The sequence below is a fragment of the Misgurnus anguillicaudatus genome, chromosome 12 (genome assembly GCF_027580225.2).
Source record: "Misgurnus anguillicaudatus chromosome 12, ASM2758022v2, whole genome shotgun sequence".
In the NCBI taxonomy this organism is placed as follows: domain Eukaryota; kingdom Metazoa; phylum Chordata; class Actinopteri; order Cypriniformes; family Cobitidae; genus Misgurnus; species Misgurnus anguillicaudatus.
The window spans coordinates 33,686,061-33,701,702 of NC_073348.2; the positions used below are offsets into that span (position 1 = coordinate 33,686,061).

The window sequence follows — 15,642 nt, forward strand, 5'->3', positions numbered from 1 at the left end:
TGCTGGCTGTTGCTGATTCGGTGCTGGTGCACAGCTGGCAAAACCTGCAGCATGGTCTTGGTTGACCAAGGGGGAGGTTAAGCTAGTTAAGAAGCTTTACTAGAGACACCTGCATAGCAAGCAAAATGGTGGTCGACCACCTCCTGAGCGTGTTGCTGAATCCGAGTCAGCATTTCAGATAAAAGTTTGTGTTTTGTTAAGGATTCGGGAATGCTCCCTACTGTGTTTATTATCCCTATTGCTCGAAATGGGAAAGTCATGCAGTCGTAGGAGAGATCAGGCCATGCAAATGCATGCATCGTGGCGGGCGGACCGCTGCCTTAGCCTCCGTGTGAACTCCGTGCGTCTTGCCGAGCCGTGATGTCAGAATGCTGCCGTCGTCAGCGCGATGCGCCGATGACACCCGGTTGCCATGCCAGCAGTATAGTCGCCCCCATGAGGAGGTCTGCAGCTCCCTTCCATATAATAACAGTTATTTATAGCTGACAGCCCTGTTTGCTGAAGGGGAGCACAAAGGGAGAGAGAGAAAAGGAAATCCAGTCAGATTTTGAACTGCGTGCGCTCTGATGTTCTGATATTATTCAGACTCGCATGTGCTGCGATTTATCCGCGACTGAAGCTGAAATCTGTCATTTCATGCACAACTTCTTACTGATGCAATGCAAAGCTTTGGATCGGTGCTCATGCATATATTTTTTACTTTTTTGTCCAGAAAATGTGAATCGTCCATTCTTGTAGCTCAACTGAGCATCGTCTTAGCAGACAAAGGTCGTGGGTTCGAACACATCACCCGTTCGGATAAAAGTGTCTGGCAAATAAGCAACATTCATCCTTTAAGATTTGTGTCATCATCATCATTTGCCCTCCAGTTAAATGTGAATCCAATTTGCGTGCCTTCATGTTTATTTCTTTGTTCTTTTGTTGTTGGGTTTTATCAGATCTGTTCAAACAGCTGTGATTTGTCCCTCAGTTAAATATATAAAACCGCAGAGGCAATAAAGGCCACGATCAGGCCACGCCCCCTTCTGACCGGCCCCTCCCTCATCTGCTTTGTCCTCTGCTGCCCCCTGCAGGTCAAGCTCATGAAGTACATCTGTAAACAACTGCAGTGCAAGCAGAAGGTGCCAGACACAGAGCGGCCGGCGGCCCTGGACAGCTACCCACGATTGGTAGACTGGTTACGCACCATCAACATCAGACCTGAGCTTATAGAGGTAACGTGGGTGTGTTTTTGGAAAAGAGGGACTGTTTTACTTGAATGTCACTCACTGGTTTTCTTGAAAATATATGCAGAATTGAACCAAACACTGATTATGTTTGTATGTGATGCAAGAATTGCACATACTTAACTGCCCAAATGTTTGGATTTATGAAATGATGGCCAGGTTATTTGAACTAGACAAAATAATTTTTGATGACGTTTTATGACAATATTGGCAAAAAGCCCAGACGTTAAAAGTCTGTAGTCCCGTGTAGTAACTTGTTAGCCCCTTTAAAGACACATAAAAGCTTTAAAAAGTCATGTGTGGGGGTATTACAGATGTGTACTTATGTTGTAGAATAAAACATAAAAATATATTGGGCTTATGTTAACCTAAGATCTTATAATAAAACCTTATTGTTTTAGATGCAGCTTGCCTGAAATTTAGTGTTGAGCATGTGGCTGCAGTAAGGTGAGGAGTGAAAAAAGACCACAAATGTCAGCAGAGTTCGCAGATTTTATCGCGGATAAAATAGATGCAACTGAAATGCCAATATATGCATTCACATGAAGATGTTTATAAGGAGATTCAACGAAGGTGAACTGTTTATTACTGGAAAAGGCTACTTAATAAATGTTGAGATGTATAAATTTAAGTCTAGTGGTAATACAAATTATTTCCTGTTGTGTGAAATATAAACAGCTCACAGTACAAATAAATCAGCACTAATACAAAAGTTATTAAAATAACAAGTCAATAACAAGTTGAAAAAATAGTTTTAGAAGTAAGAAGTCATCAGCTGACATCCCCGGGCCAATGAGCATTAACTCTTTCCCCGCCATTAATAGGTTAACTCGTCAATTAAGAGAAAATGCTTCCCTGCCAATGATGAGTTTTTCCGGCAATCTGTATTTCTGCTATTATCCACCAGGTGGTGCTCTTAGCCAACTTATAAAACCTAGATGTATTCCCTTGGGGCAAACAGTTCAAACTTTGTGTATGTTTTGATCATCGCTCTGAATCTGATCTCTATCAAAAGTCCTTCACAAAAATGCCCAAAATTTCAAGAGTTTCGTTGCAAAACGAGATAATCACCGTTTTTTTAATTGTTCAGAAATCTTGGTTTTTGGTTGTGCATTCCATTTAATATAAATTTAACTGCAGTTGGTTTGTTTTGATTTAAACCTTCATAACTTAAAAAATACAGCTAAGTAGCAGTATAAAACAAAATAATAACATGATAACATAATAATAAACATGTTTTGGCAAAAATGTTAAAAAATGGATTTATCTCGTTTTGCAACGAAACCCTTCATTTGTTATTTTTGAAGGAACCCATATTTGAAAGGTGATAAAAAGAGAACAAATAAAAGTAGGATGAAACCTTTTTTTGAAAGCAGATGGTCTGTTCTTTTATGAGATATATTGTATGTTTATATATTTAAAGAAGAACATTTTCTGGAAGGCATTAAACTTTTGTGAAAATTATAAAAATGCTGGCGCTGGCTGGCAACTTTTTTTTAAAAAACACTGGCGGGGAAAGAGTTAAGCTGTGTCGTCTTTTTCCATCGTGCTTTTCATCAACGCAGTCTGTGGAAAGCAACTGCGCCCGACTGCAGAATACGACGAGCCGGCCTCGCCATCGCAAGAGTTTTTTGGCACACGTCATCGTGACATCAGAGCAAGTCGGATGTAACTTCTAACCGGCATGCATCTCGCAGCGATCACCGTTGATTGTTTCTGCGCAGAACCAAACAACTCAAACAAGCCTATTGACTAAGTGCTAAAATGCTAACCCACTTCCGGAGTTATTTTATGTTTTTCGATAGTGTTGTTGATACTATTGATCCTCTTACAGACACAATTATGATGATTACTGCTTTTATCTTACCTAATGTAGTATCAGCAATAACCTGCTCGCACTGAATGATGCGTCTTATTTGATAACTTTAAATTTCCATGTTGCCAGATATTAGTACGAAAAACAAGCAAAAATAATTGGCCTTACCTCTTTCACCGCCAGCGTTTTTTAAAAAAGTTGCCAGCCAGCGCCAGCGTTTTTCATGATTTTCACCCCAAAGTTTAATGCCTTCCAGAAAATGTTATTCTTTAAATATATAAACATACAATATACCAAATGAAAGAACAGACCCTCTGCTTTCAAACAAAAAAAAAAACGTTTCATCCTACCTTCTGTGGTTCTTTTGTAATCAGCTTTTGAATATGGGTAGGTTTCTGCAAAAACACCACATTTGAGCAAAAAGCAGAGATAATTCCATTTTTGTGACGGACTTTTCATAGAGATCCCATTCAGAGCGATCTTTAAAACAAACACGGACATGCAGCCGCTTGCCATAGGGCAATACTTCCGGGTTTAAAAAGTTGCGGAAGGGCGCCACCTGGTGGATAATAGCGGTACTGCGGAAAGACGGAAAATCTGGCGGGGAAGCGTTTTCTCTTAATTGACGAGATATCTCGTCAATGGCGGTGAAAGAGTTAAAAAACAAAGTTCATCCAAACCTTGTATTTCAGAAATAAATCAGATAAATCGCTAATACTAACCTACACCTAACAATCACTTTATAGATAATGTCAAAGTGTCACATTAATTGCTTTATTTGATAACTTTCAGTTTCCATGTTGCCAGATATTAGTACGAAAAACAAGCAAAAATAATTGGCCTTAAAAAACAAAGTTCGTCCAAACCTTGTATTTCAGAAATAAATCAGATAAATCGCTAATACTAACCTACACCTAACAATCACTTTATAGATAATGTCAAAGTGTCACATTAATTGCTTTATTTGGTAACTTTCAGTTTCCATGTTGCCACATATTAGTACGAAAAACAAGCAAAAAGCCTTAAAAAACAAAGTTCGTCCAAACCTTGTATTTCAGAAATAAATTAGTGAAATCGCTAATACTAACCTACACCAAACAATTATAGATAATGTCAAAGTGTCACATTTATTGCTAAAACACTACGTCTAAAGAGGATTTTTAACAATGGGATCTGGCAACACTGCAAATTCTGTACCCACGCTGTCGCAGCTTAAGCCAATCTTCGTCATTTTACACTAAACTATACAGTAAACTGTCCAAACTTAATTATATATGCGGCTTCGTTTTGAAAAACTAATTAGTCATTCAGAGAACTTCAAATGAAATTTTTTTATATGAAAAAATTACAGATTTTTCATAGCTGGCTACGGCCATGTTTGGACATAGACAATTTTGCTGGCAATGTTATAAACAGAACATAAAATAATATTGAATATTATAAATGTAATATAATTGAATATAATAAACACTGTCAATCTTTCCATAAAAGTGTCTTGACCCTTTGAATTTTAATCTTTTGTTTTTACATGGCCAAGATATTTCTTGGAAACTACTAAAGTTGTTACATGTGTGTGTATGTGTGTGAGACAGTACTTTGTGTATTAGTTTTGTGTTTGTATGCTTTGCAGTTTAATATCCCTGAGAAGAGCAGAGGAATTAGAAAATTGGCAGTTCGGCCACATTCCCAACAGACCCTAGATACACCAACTCTAATCATACAATATGCTGAGTCAGCCTCTCTCTCTCTCTATCTCTCTCTTGCTCGCTCTCTCTCTCTCTCCTCTGTGGTCACATACGTAGTGGAAGTTCGGTCTTTATAATATATAGAGTTGTTTATTAAAAGAACAATGCCTCTCTGGGGTGTCAGCCATCCTCCTGTTTTATTCATTAAATAGAGGAAAAAAATGCACAATAAAATCACAAACCAAACAGATGACATAAGCCTCTTTCACACAGTAATTTCGGTAACTACCTTGAATTTGCCAGAATGACTTTACCAGTAAATGTGCTGTTCACACACGCTGTGATGTCTTTTTACCAGAAAGATAACATTCACACATCAGTACCAAAATAACGGTAAACTCAGGTGGAAAGCGGAAGTTACCTCAAAATGTTATATTTGTAAACTATGCAGGTTATGATTACATTATATCCACAATCTGTATTTTGTCGTTTTCACTTCTGTGGCAAACACTGACAGTCGCGTGCTGCTCGCGACCAAACATTATATTAGGTGACTTCAAACGGAACTGAAAACTAAACTGGGTCTCCCCAACATGTTAGGCTATGGTGCTCACATGGGTGATGCAACTTCGAATCTGTCTCATGGCAGTTCCCTGTTCTTATCTGTTGTCTGTTATTTTCTTTTTTACATCTCCACGATCCCATAATGTATATAACAGCAGAAAATAAGGCAAACAACCCAGATTCGGTTTTACAAAAGAAATAAACTCGGAATTTAGCCATAAGAGCCTGATCGATCCAAACAAACTGAGGTCAGATTCAACCCGTGAAGCAAAATGTGACGTTTGTGAGATTCACATGAAATGATGATCCCGTGAGAGATGCTTATATCTCTGCCGCCTCAGGAGCTCAGTGTATCAGTCAGGTTTGCACTGAGGAAATCAGATTAATTAGTTTAATAGATCACGTGTCTTGAGAATTTGGAGGGGGCAGTGAGAGAGAGAGAGAGAGAGAGAGAGAGAGAGAGAGAGCTTACTTGATGATGATCTGATGAAACCTTATAACCCCTTAAAAACAGCTGAATAACCTATGTGACAGTGTAAAACAAATCAGCATTTTTGATAACTTAAGGAGTGTTTTTCAAAAAAAAAAAAAAAAGTTTAACTTGCCGTGTCGCTGCAATACAGTTTGTAAACATGATATTAACATTTCTGTTGTCATTTTTTAAGTACTACTTCTTTTAGCATTAATCATTAATCAAAACCAAAAAATCTAAACTTTCTTTATCTCTGTAATGATGTTTCTGCTTTTATGAAAATTTAATATTCATATTTGCTTATAGTGGTTGCCAAACTGGGGGGTGCAAAATGGTGCCAGGGGGACTCAGTTTATGAATTTTTAAAGGGGACAGAGAATGAAAAAGCATTTTTACCTTGTCTTTGTTGAATAATGGTAGTCTACCCGCATTCACAAACATACAAAAAGTGCTAAACATGCTGAACATCTCAGTCTCATAGAAATTCCTCTTTTAGAAATGTCATCCAGAAAACGGCCCAATCTGAAAAACTGATGCTTATGACATCACAGGCATCTAACTGCCCCTCCACTTTAAATTAATTGGCTACATTTTTTGAGTGGCAGCAAAGTCTGCCAATCAATAATGAGATTGCAAGTTAAGCCAGTAGGGGGAGCCAAATAGGTGCAAAACCACTTGTTTAAAATCCTCCACCCTAATAGAGCTATCTGAGGGAGGTTTTTAGGAAGCTTTTAAGGCATTACAGACCCAAACAAGATTTTTTTTGTCTACATGTCACATCACAGAACAAGGATAAATACCCCATTCAATCATTCTATGTCACCTTTAAGTTAAGGCATTTACCAAAAAGATAAAGAAAGTCATGAGTGAAAACCGAAAAAGAATTTATTCTTTATTTATTAGGTTTGTTTGTTGTGGTTCTTTGTTCATTTTTCAAATGTTGAATTAAAGTGTTATAATGTTAAATACACCGTAAAAATTTCTGTAGTAATTACAGTATTACTTGGTATTACTGGCAACTAGCTGCCACACTGTAAAAAATAAAAAGTTGACTTAACTTAAATTTTCAAGGCAACTTGCTGTACAGCTTTTTTGAGTTTACTCAACTCTTGGATGATGTAGTTCACCTAACTCAATTTACTGAGTAATGTCAACTTACACCAAAAAAGTTGAACCAACTTAAATTGATTAGGTAATAAGCAAATTTCTATGTTTACTCAACTAGTAGTGATGTCCAGTTCGTGAACGAATCGTTCTTTTGAACTGGTTCTTTTCAGTGAACGACTTGAATCAGTACACCTAATCGGACTGAATCGTTTAAAAAGTTTGTGTCTCGAGACAGTAATGATCCACAAGTTACTCACTTTCAGATGTATTCGACAGTCATTCCGATTCTAATTAAGAGAGAGTAATCCATATCTTAACTCGTAGAAGCTCTCCCCAACAGTATCACTGACTGAACCGACACATGGTGAATTTTTTGATACCGAGCATGCGCAACAAACATACTGGTATTCCAGAGTCACCGATAAAATGAATACCTGAATCAAGAACGGTTTCTATCGGACGCGTCCGACTTGATGAGCCGTTAATACTGCGCATGTGTTACTGAAAAGCACGATACAGCGACTCTCGAGTCAGGAACAGGTTGCTGCATTTATGGAGTCACCAGTTCACTGATTTGAGAACAGTTTCTATCAGACGCGTCCGAAGAACTAAAGAACTGTGGATACTGAGCAGCATGCGTGAGCCAAACAGTATGGACATCAGTGAGTTGCTGTGCTAATCCTGTAGCCTACATGAACTTAGATGATTGACAGACATAAAGTAAGTTTATTTAATTTTACCATAAAACTTACGCGAAATATGCATGGTACAGCTAATTATATTAAACACAGTTTTGACTAAAATGTATTTGTTAGGTTTGTGTGTGCAGATTATATTTTAAGTTGTTATGAGCTTGGTCATGATTTCTGTTAAAAGTTTTTGAATGTGCTTTAGTTGGACAACTAAATAATAATAAATCAACCATACACGACTTTACTTTTTTTATGTATTTTACGAATTTTTTATGTATTTTACCCACCTGGATGATAGAATTAGATGCGAATGACGTCATTACGTAAAGTACGTTTAAGAACTGGTGAATCGGATTTTTGAACCAGTTCTTTGAAACGAACTGTCCGAAAGAACTGATTCACAAAAAAGAGTCGGACTTCCCATCACTATCAACTAGTGGCTAAGTTGGGTAAAGAGTAATTTAGTATATCCAAATTTAACTAATCTACATGTTTTGGACTGTGGGAGTGTACACAGAAAGGTCTCATAAACAAAGTCTTTGTCTGACTTAAACCAGAGACCTTTTTGCTGTGACACAACAATGATGCGCACTAACTCATTGTGCTGCCCTCTACACTGAACACACACTTCTCACTCATGGTAACAATGAACAAACATAATTCTTTAAAAATTACTCTAAATACAACATATAACTAACATTAACAACATAACAACATAATTAAATCCAGCAAACATTAAAACAGTCATCTTTTTTAGTAAATATTAACCAAAGAAGTGAACATGCCGCAATGCATGGTCGGAATGGTTCCCAGCATTGTTTTTTTTTTTTAATTGCTTGTTCAGATTACTCAGTTTGGCAAGTTGGGTGAACGAATTGGACAAAAACTTATAAGTCCAGTCAACAAAATAATATTTGTTAGCTGAATGATTATGCTCTTTTCATTCAGTGAACACAAAATAATCAATTGACGCCCTTCAACAAAGAAATCTTTGTTCAAGTTACTTTATGCTCTTTGTTGAATGAACATTTTAAAGTTGGATTTTTTACAGTGCAGTAACTTACTGGCAATTTACAATTTACAATTATGTTATTTACTAGCAACAGTTTGTTCAAAGTTAAATGAACATGAAACATTTTCAGTTTTTATCTTCTACAGTAAGTTACCGGCAACCAGTTGCATAATTACAGCAATTTTTTTTACGTGTAATAGTGTATTTTTTCTAACAAAAAAAATCATAAAAATAAGACTTTTATAAAAACAATTGATACAAAAATTGCATACCAACACACAAACCATTCACAATTGCTAAATTGGGCTAAAAAATAAGTCTCCCAGTGATACTAAATAAAGAGGCGGAGTCGGAGCTGTAAAAGCCGGCTCTTCTAAAGGACAATTTACACTGGTCAGTTTTAATTCACAGACAATTTAATTCTGTAAGTTTGAGATTGTTTTATGTCACGAAAAAGATGCACCCTACACAAAAAACACCCAACAAAAATTTGAGAACCACTAGCTTTTAATATATCTATAACATGTAAAGCATTCTGCCATACAGTACAGAGAATTTCTGTTGTTTTAAAGGTCTCTCTCTCTCTCTCTCTCTCTCTCTCTCTCGCTCTCTCGCTCTCTCTCGCTCTCTCTCGCTCTCCAGGCAGTGAGCAAGAAGCTGTCATTGGATGCTCTGCTGCAGATGCCCAGCAGTCAGGTGCAGGAAACCATGAGAAGGCTGGGCTCGAGTTCAGGGGAGTGTACCCGACTATGTGCTGCTCTTAACTGTTTGAAGAGTGCCTCTGAGTCCGGTGAATAAACTTGTCTTGTATTTGTGTGTGTCAAACATAAACAGACAAATTTATATGCATTTTTATATCCTATAACCATTTTTGGAGACCCCCTTTTCCATAGTCTCCATGGTTAGATCACAGTCACTTATTACCTGTGAGATTTGTAAACCCGTCTTGTTAAATCTCATAAAAGTGTGCTTGTCAACTACAGGGGAGTTTAAAGAGGAAAGCCATTGCTGGTTCTCCGAACCCACGAGGCGAGACAGTGGCGGTTTGACTCCGGTGGATCAGATGCCGTTACTAGGAACTTCCCTACGTTCCCACAGTCCATCACCTTTGGTCCGCCCCCCAACCACCCCCTCCACCCCTCTTGCCACCTGCCTGTATCCCCGCTACATCCTATCACCCAGTGAACCTCATATTTCTCACGGTTACGCTGAGAGTCTGACCGACCCCAGTCCTTATTATACCTCTCGACCCGTTCGACTCCACGGACACACCTCGACTCCGCCCATAACCCCGCCCTCGAGGAGAAGGCACCGCCTTAAGCCTCCGTGCACACCCCCTCCTCCCTCGCGCAAAGTTTTGCACCTCCTTCCCAATATCACGATGACCCGCAGCAAGAGTCACGAGAGCCAGCTCGGACACCGCATCGAAGACACGCCCACAAACAAGTACGTCATGAGAAAAACAATGTTATGTGTACATGTATGAGTGCTAAATATGATTTTGAGAGTCGTGGCTTTTTTGAGTGACTAATAACAATCTGTTATGATGTAATGATTACTAACACAATGCTGGCACCACAGAATTACGACATGCTTCCTGCCTGCTGTTTTATTATATTTGTGCAATGTTATGAATGCCGATATGCTAATGACTAGAAGTGTCCAATATAAATCAGGATAAACTGGTAAAATGGCACAAACTGCCAAAATGTATCACAATTAACATTTATTTTACATCACATTACCTCTAAATGCAATAAAAATTCTCTTGTGTGGAAAAAATAGGTAATTGAAATTTGGCTCCCCTTGTGATGTCAGAAGGGGATCTTATTATAATAATACCACCCCTTAATCTGCACTATCCAACCATGGCATTAAGTGGAGAAAGAGAGAGAGAGCGAAATAATAATAGACAGCACAATTGAGTTTCAATTTCAACAAACTACCATCATGGCGATCAGTGTTTGCATTTCATCAGCTCATTTGCATTTAAAAGGAAACACCCAAAAATGGCACAAAAGTGGCGTAACATTTTTTAACATGCTATAATAAATTATCTGATGGTATTTTGAGCTAAAACTTTACATATGTACTCTGGGGACACCAAAGATTTATTTGACATCTTAAAAAAATCTTGGGCTATGTCCCCTTTAACTCTTTCCCTGCCAGCGTTTTTTTTTTTTAAAGTTGCCAGCCATTTTTCATGATTTTCACAAAAGTTTAATCCCTTCCAGAAAATGTTCTTCTTTAAATATTTAAATATACAATATATCAAATGAAAGAACAGACCCTCTGCTTTCAAAAAAGAATGTTTCATCCTACCTTCATTAGTTCTCTTTTATCCCCTCTTAAATATGGATAGGTTTCTTCAAAAACATCCAATTTTGAGCAAAAAGCTATAATTCCATTTTTATGAAGGACTTTTGATAGACATCTGATTCAGAGCGATCCTCAAAACATACACGGACATACAGCCGTTTGCCCTAGGGCGATACTTTCGGGTTTTATAAGTTGCCTGGTGGATAATACCGGTATTGCGGAAAGCCGCAAATACTTGTCATTGGTAGGGAAGCGTTTTCTCTTAATTCAGTCCCCGCCAGCCTTTTTTAAAGTTGGCCGTCGGCATTTTTTGTGATTTTTACAAAAGTTTTCACAAAGAAAAAATTTTCTTCTAAAAATATATAAACATACAAATAAATCAAATGAAAGAACAGGTCTTCTGCATTCAAACAAACAATAAACAAACAAACAAAACGGGAAAAAAAAACATTCATCCTATCTATATTTTTTCTCTGCTTATAAACTCTTTTTTTATATAAAAAAATTGCAAAAAGCTGAAATAATTGAAATCAGATGCAGAACGATTATCAGCACATACACAGAGTTTAAAATGAGTAAATATTTTTTTCTTCAGTTTCTTTTTATAAAATGGATAAGTGCGATCTAGCGGATAATCGCTGTATTACAGATTGCTATATAAATTCATCAGGAACACTTTTTTTCATGCAAATTTCTCAATTGACGAGATAACTTGACAATGGCGGAGAAACAGTTAAAAACAATAAGTGGGCGTTTTTGCCTGCGACCGTCGTATGTTTTCAATTGCTTACAATGGAAACGCCACACTTTTTAAAAAATGCCAGCAGCTGGTGTTTTTTCCATGTTCAGTTCTGAGCGCCCAGAGTAAAAAAAAAATGCATTCATGTTATTTTTACTCAGCTGTCAAATCACAGTGTAGAAGGGGCGGGACAAATACCACAACAACCAACCTGCACTTCGTACAACGATTAACAAATCAGAAGTATCACAGCAACCAAAGTGCTTAGCTGAAGAAACGCTGGCAAGCACCCACGGTTGGCATCCACCTGGTGCTATCAGCCGCGTTTGAACGCTTTGATGTATATGCTCCCTAACTCATAACAAAATCACAAAAAATTCAATTAAAATTAACATGAAAATAAAAAATACTAAAATTCACAACAATCAGTCCCAAAAAAACACACAAATGTCAATAACATATAAATCATCTTGATGGGATTTATTGATGCCACAATATATGAAGGTTACACCGATGGTCTCTTGTTGCCCTCAGGTGTGTAAAGAAGAACAAGCTGTTTATCAACGTTCAGATTAATGGAAACGGATGTGAAGACCCCTCGACGCGTTCGCCCACCCTCTCCATCCGGACCCCCTTGGCGACACCCACGACGGCCCCGTACACCCTGCCGGGCACCCCAACCCTTCAGGAGGAGTACAGCGGCCTGAGAAGTGAGTTCAAGAATTACAACATTTCACACATACACAGAGTTTCTGACTGAACAGAAGATCTATAGCCGAAATAGAGCAGACTGTATAAAGTGGCTGCTGTATTCGGATCAGACGGGTCAACGAGTTATTTTGAAGAGGAAGCGCTCACCTGCACTTAACATTGACACAGTCATCACTGCCGCTTTTCTGGAAACCGAACGAATGAGTCACACATGTGTATCAGACTCTTGCAATGATGTGTCTTTGTACATGGGCCACATCTAACAATTTTAAACCACTAGACTGAACTTCTCAACAGAATGTAACACTTCTGAAGATACAATCTTATACGCTTTAAACGTCTTAAATTTTCCCATAGAGTCATCATCATTAGTGGGGTTTCCATCCAAACGTGAAACGAATCTTTTCAAAATTCGCAAAAAAAGAAAAACATGCAAATTTGGTGCGTTTCCTACCGAGCCCCTAAGGTGACATTGGAGTAAGAAAAATCTAAGGTTTGGTTTCATGTGCTAACGTGAAACTTTCATGTGCTCACGTGAAATCTTCATATGCAGAATTTTTTTTAAAGAATTAAAAAAGAAATTAAATAAAGTTTAGTTTCGCGCACGTGAAACTATCGCGTGTGCACATGAAACAATCGCGTTTAGTTTCACCGGCGCACGCGATACTTTCACGTGAGCACGCGATAGTTTCACGTGTGTATGCGATAGTTGCATGTGCACGCGTGAAACTAAACTTTATTGAATTTTTTTATTATTTATTTTTTTCAAGCTCAGCCCCCCATGCCCCCTTAGGGGTTCCGTAGTAGTTGTTTAAGCCTTTTAAATGGGGATCCCATCCTCTCTGTGCTATGTTTTGTATCTCTCTAGATAATGTGAGCGTCCACCGCAATTCACCTCAGGCGTTGCGAAGAGACATCGGTCTGGCTGTCACTCACAGGTAACCACGCCTATCCATCTTTAGCAATTACCAAAACTAGATTTGCATTTTCTGCATTAAAGAGATAGTTCACCCAAAAATGAAAATTCTGTCATCATTTTCTCATCCTTATGTTGTTCTAAACCTGTATGAATTTCTTTTATCTGATAAACACAAAAAAGATATTTTGATAAATGACACAGCTGATTGTAACCATTGACTTCCATAGTAGGAAAAACAAATACGATTGAATTAAATGGATAACGTCAACTGTGTGCTTACTATCATTTATCAAAATATTTTCTTTGTCATGTATCAAGATACTTTCATAATATTTTTCTTTTCTACTATGGAAGTCAATGGCTACGGCACCTTTAAGAGAAAGTGTGTTAACTTTGGTTATGTGTAGACAAAATGTTGAATTCTCCCTCATTTGTAAGTCGCTTCAGATAAAAGCATCTGCCAAATGAGCAAATGTAAATTGCCTTGATGTTGCCATGACAACCAAATTCAGCGATTGCATTCTGTAGGCTGTGCATGAAAATGTACACATATCATTACATCATATTTTGCTGTGTACTGATGCACAATGATGTAATCACTGTGTTTGACATACATAAAATGTATGGGGGCGGCGGGTAGCACTGTTGCCTCCCAGAAGGAAGGTCCTTGATTCGAACACCGGCTATGTCAGGCGGCCTTAATGTGTGGCGTTTGCATGTTCTCCCTCCGTCAGCGTGGGTTTACTCCGAATATCAAATGGCCAGCTTGTGTATGGATTAATTTGTTTGGATCAACTTTGAATGTTGGTAACAAACAAACTGTACTATAATTTAAGTTATATGTTTTAAAGAAACAAGCTGACTTTTTGGGACTTTAGCTTATTCGCCGTATCCCCCAGAGTCCCTCCATACATACCCCTTTCATCTCCGTGCATGCCGTAACTCTGTCTGACGCACACACTGCTAGCCTAGCTTAGCACAAAGACTGGAAGTAAATGGCTCTAGCTAGCATACTGCTCCCAATAATGACAAAATAATGCTCCAAAATCTCTCCGCCCAAGTAGCGGTGCTTTGCCTTTTAAGAATATAGTTCCCAGTATGTATACGTTTAAAAGATGTCTGTCTCTTATATGATCTTGTTTTTTGTACACGCTGTGACTATACAAATCACAACATATATTGGAAAATGTTGGCGTTATTTTTTGGGAGCAGAATGCTATCTGGAGCCATTTACTTTCAGTCTTTGTGCTAAGCTAGGCTAGCTGTGGGTGCATCAGACAGATCTTATCTAACTCTGGGGGATATGGTAAATAGGCTTAAGTCCCAAAAAGTCTGTGTGTTCCTTTAATGCTGCGTTCACACCAGCCGCGGTAGAGGCGTGAAGCGCGAGTGATTTCAATGTTAAGTCAATGTGAAGATGCATTGTCGCGCGTCTGGAGGTCTCACGGCGCGAATGAGGCATTTAGCGCGGCGTGTTAGACGCGATTCCGCGCAAATTGAGCGTTGACGCGTTCAACTTTGGCGAAAAAACGCGCCGCGTTAACCAATCAGGAGCTTGCTCTAGTAGTGATGTGATTACAGGAAGCGAGTGGAGTCCCAGAAGCTTGTACCATGATGCGAATTTCACGCGCAATGAAGCGAGTAAACTCAAAATGTTCAAGCGGCAAACTAGATGCAGTAGACGCGAATTTGACGCCTCAAACGCGGGTGGTGTGAACCCACGGTAAGAGTGATACCCAGTGTACCTAAAACATTACCATATCTCCAAAAGCTACAAAAGTAGTATAGAGAATAAGCAAGCTGTGTAATAATCGTAATATTAATTTGTACCAACATGTAAACTCTAGACATTAAGGTTTGTATGTTCACAGGTTCTCTACAAAATCTTGGCTGTCTCAGACGTGTCAGGTGTGTCAGAAGAACATGATCTTCGGAGTGAAGTGCAAACACTGCAGGTGAGTTATTATCACAGTGACTCGCGTGACCACGTTCACTAATTCGGACTCTTTCCATCTCATAATATTCCTCCATGCTTTACTTCTTCAGGTTAAAGTGTCACAACAAATGCACAAAAGAAGCTCCATCCTGCAGGATCTCCTTCCTTCCCAGTAAGTTCATCTCTGATTTGACAAACTCAAATTTCCAAAAAAACAGGGTTTAAATGGTTTTTTGTGTGCCTTGCAGTCACAAAGATTCGCAGGACAGAATCTGTACCATCTGATATCAACAATCCTGTGGACCGTCCACCTGAAGCCCCGCAGTTTGGGACGCTGCCAAAGGCAATAACAAAGAAGGTATGTATGTATAAGCTAAATGGCATACGAGCATCCTTTTGTTATGTACAGTACGTACAGTATGTCAAATTTCTGTATTGGTAGAA

The 15,642-nt window shown here is 38.4% G+C and overlaps 1 protein-coding gene across 4 annotated transcripts in view; it reads left to right on the top strand.

Annotated features, from left to right (window-relative positions):
- ksr1a (kinase suppressor of ras 1a) overlaps positions 1-15,642 on the top strand; it is a 50,119-nt gene that overhangs the window by 22,734 nt on the left and 11,743 nt on the right. For all 4 annotated transcript variants that reach the window (XM_055207939.2, XM_055207936.2, XM_055207938.2 and 1 more), the window contains exons 2-9: positions 1,074-1,214; positions 9,217-9,364; positions 9,558-10,020; positions 12,167-12,342; positions 13,212-13,281; positions 15,134-15,217; positions 15,309-15,370; positions 15,447-15,556. In XM_055207939.2, coding sequence (XP_055063914.2) covers positions 1,083-1,214; positions 9,217-9,364; positions 9,558-10,020; positions 12,167-12,342; positions 13,212-13,281; positions 15,134-15,217; positions 15,309-15,370; positions 15,447-15,556 — 1,245 coding nt within the window. In that variant the 5' untranslated portion in view covers positions 1,074-1,082. The remainder of the gene's footprint in view (positions 1-1,073; positions 1,215-9,216; positions 9,365-9,557; positions 10,021-12,166; positions 12,343-13,211; positions 13,282-15,133; positions 15,218-15,308; positions 15,371-15,446; positions 15,557-15,642) is intronic.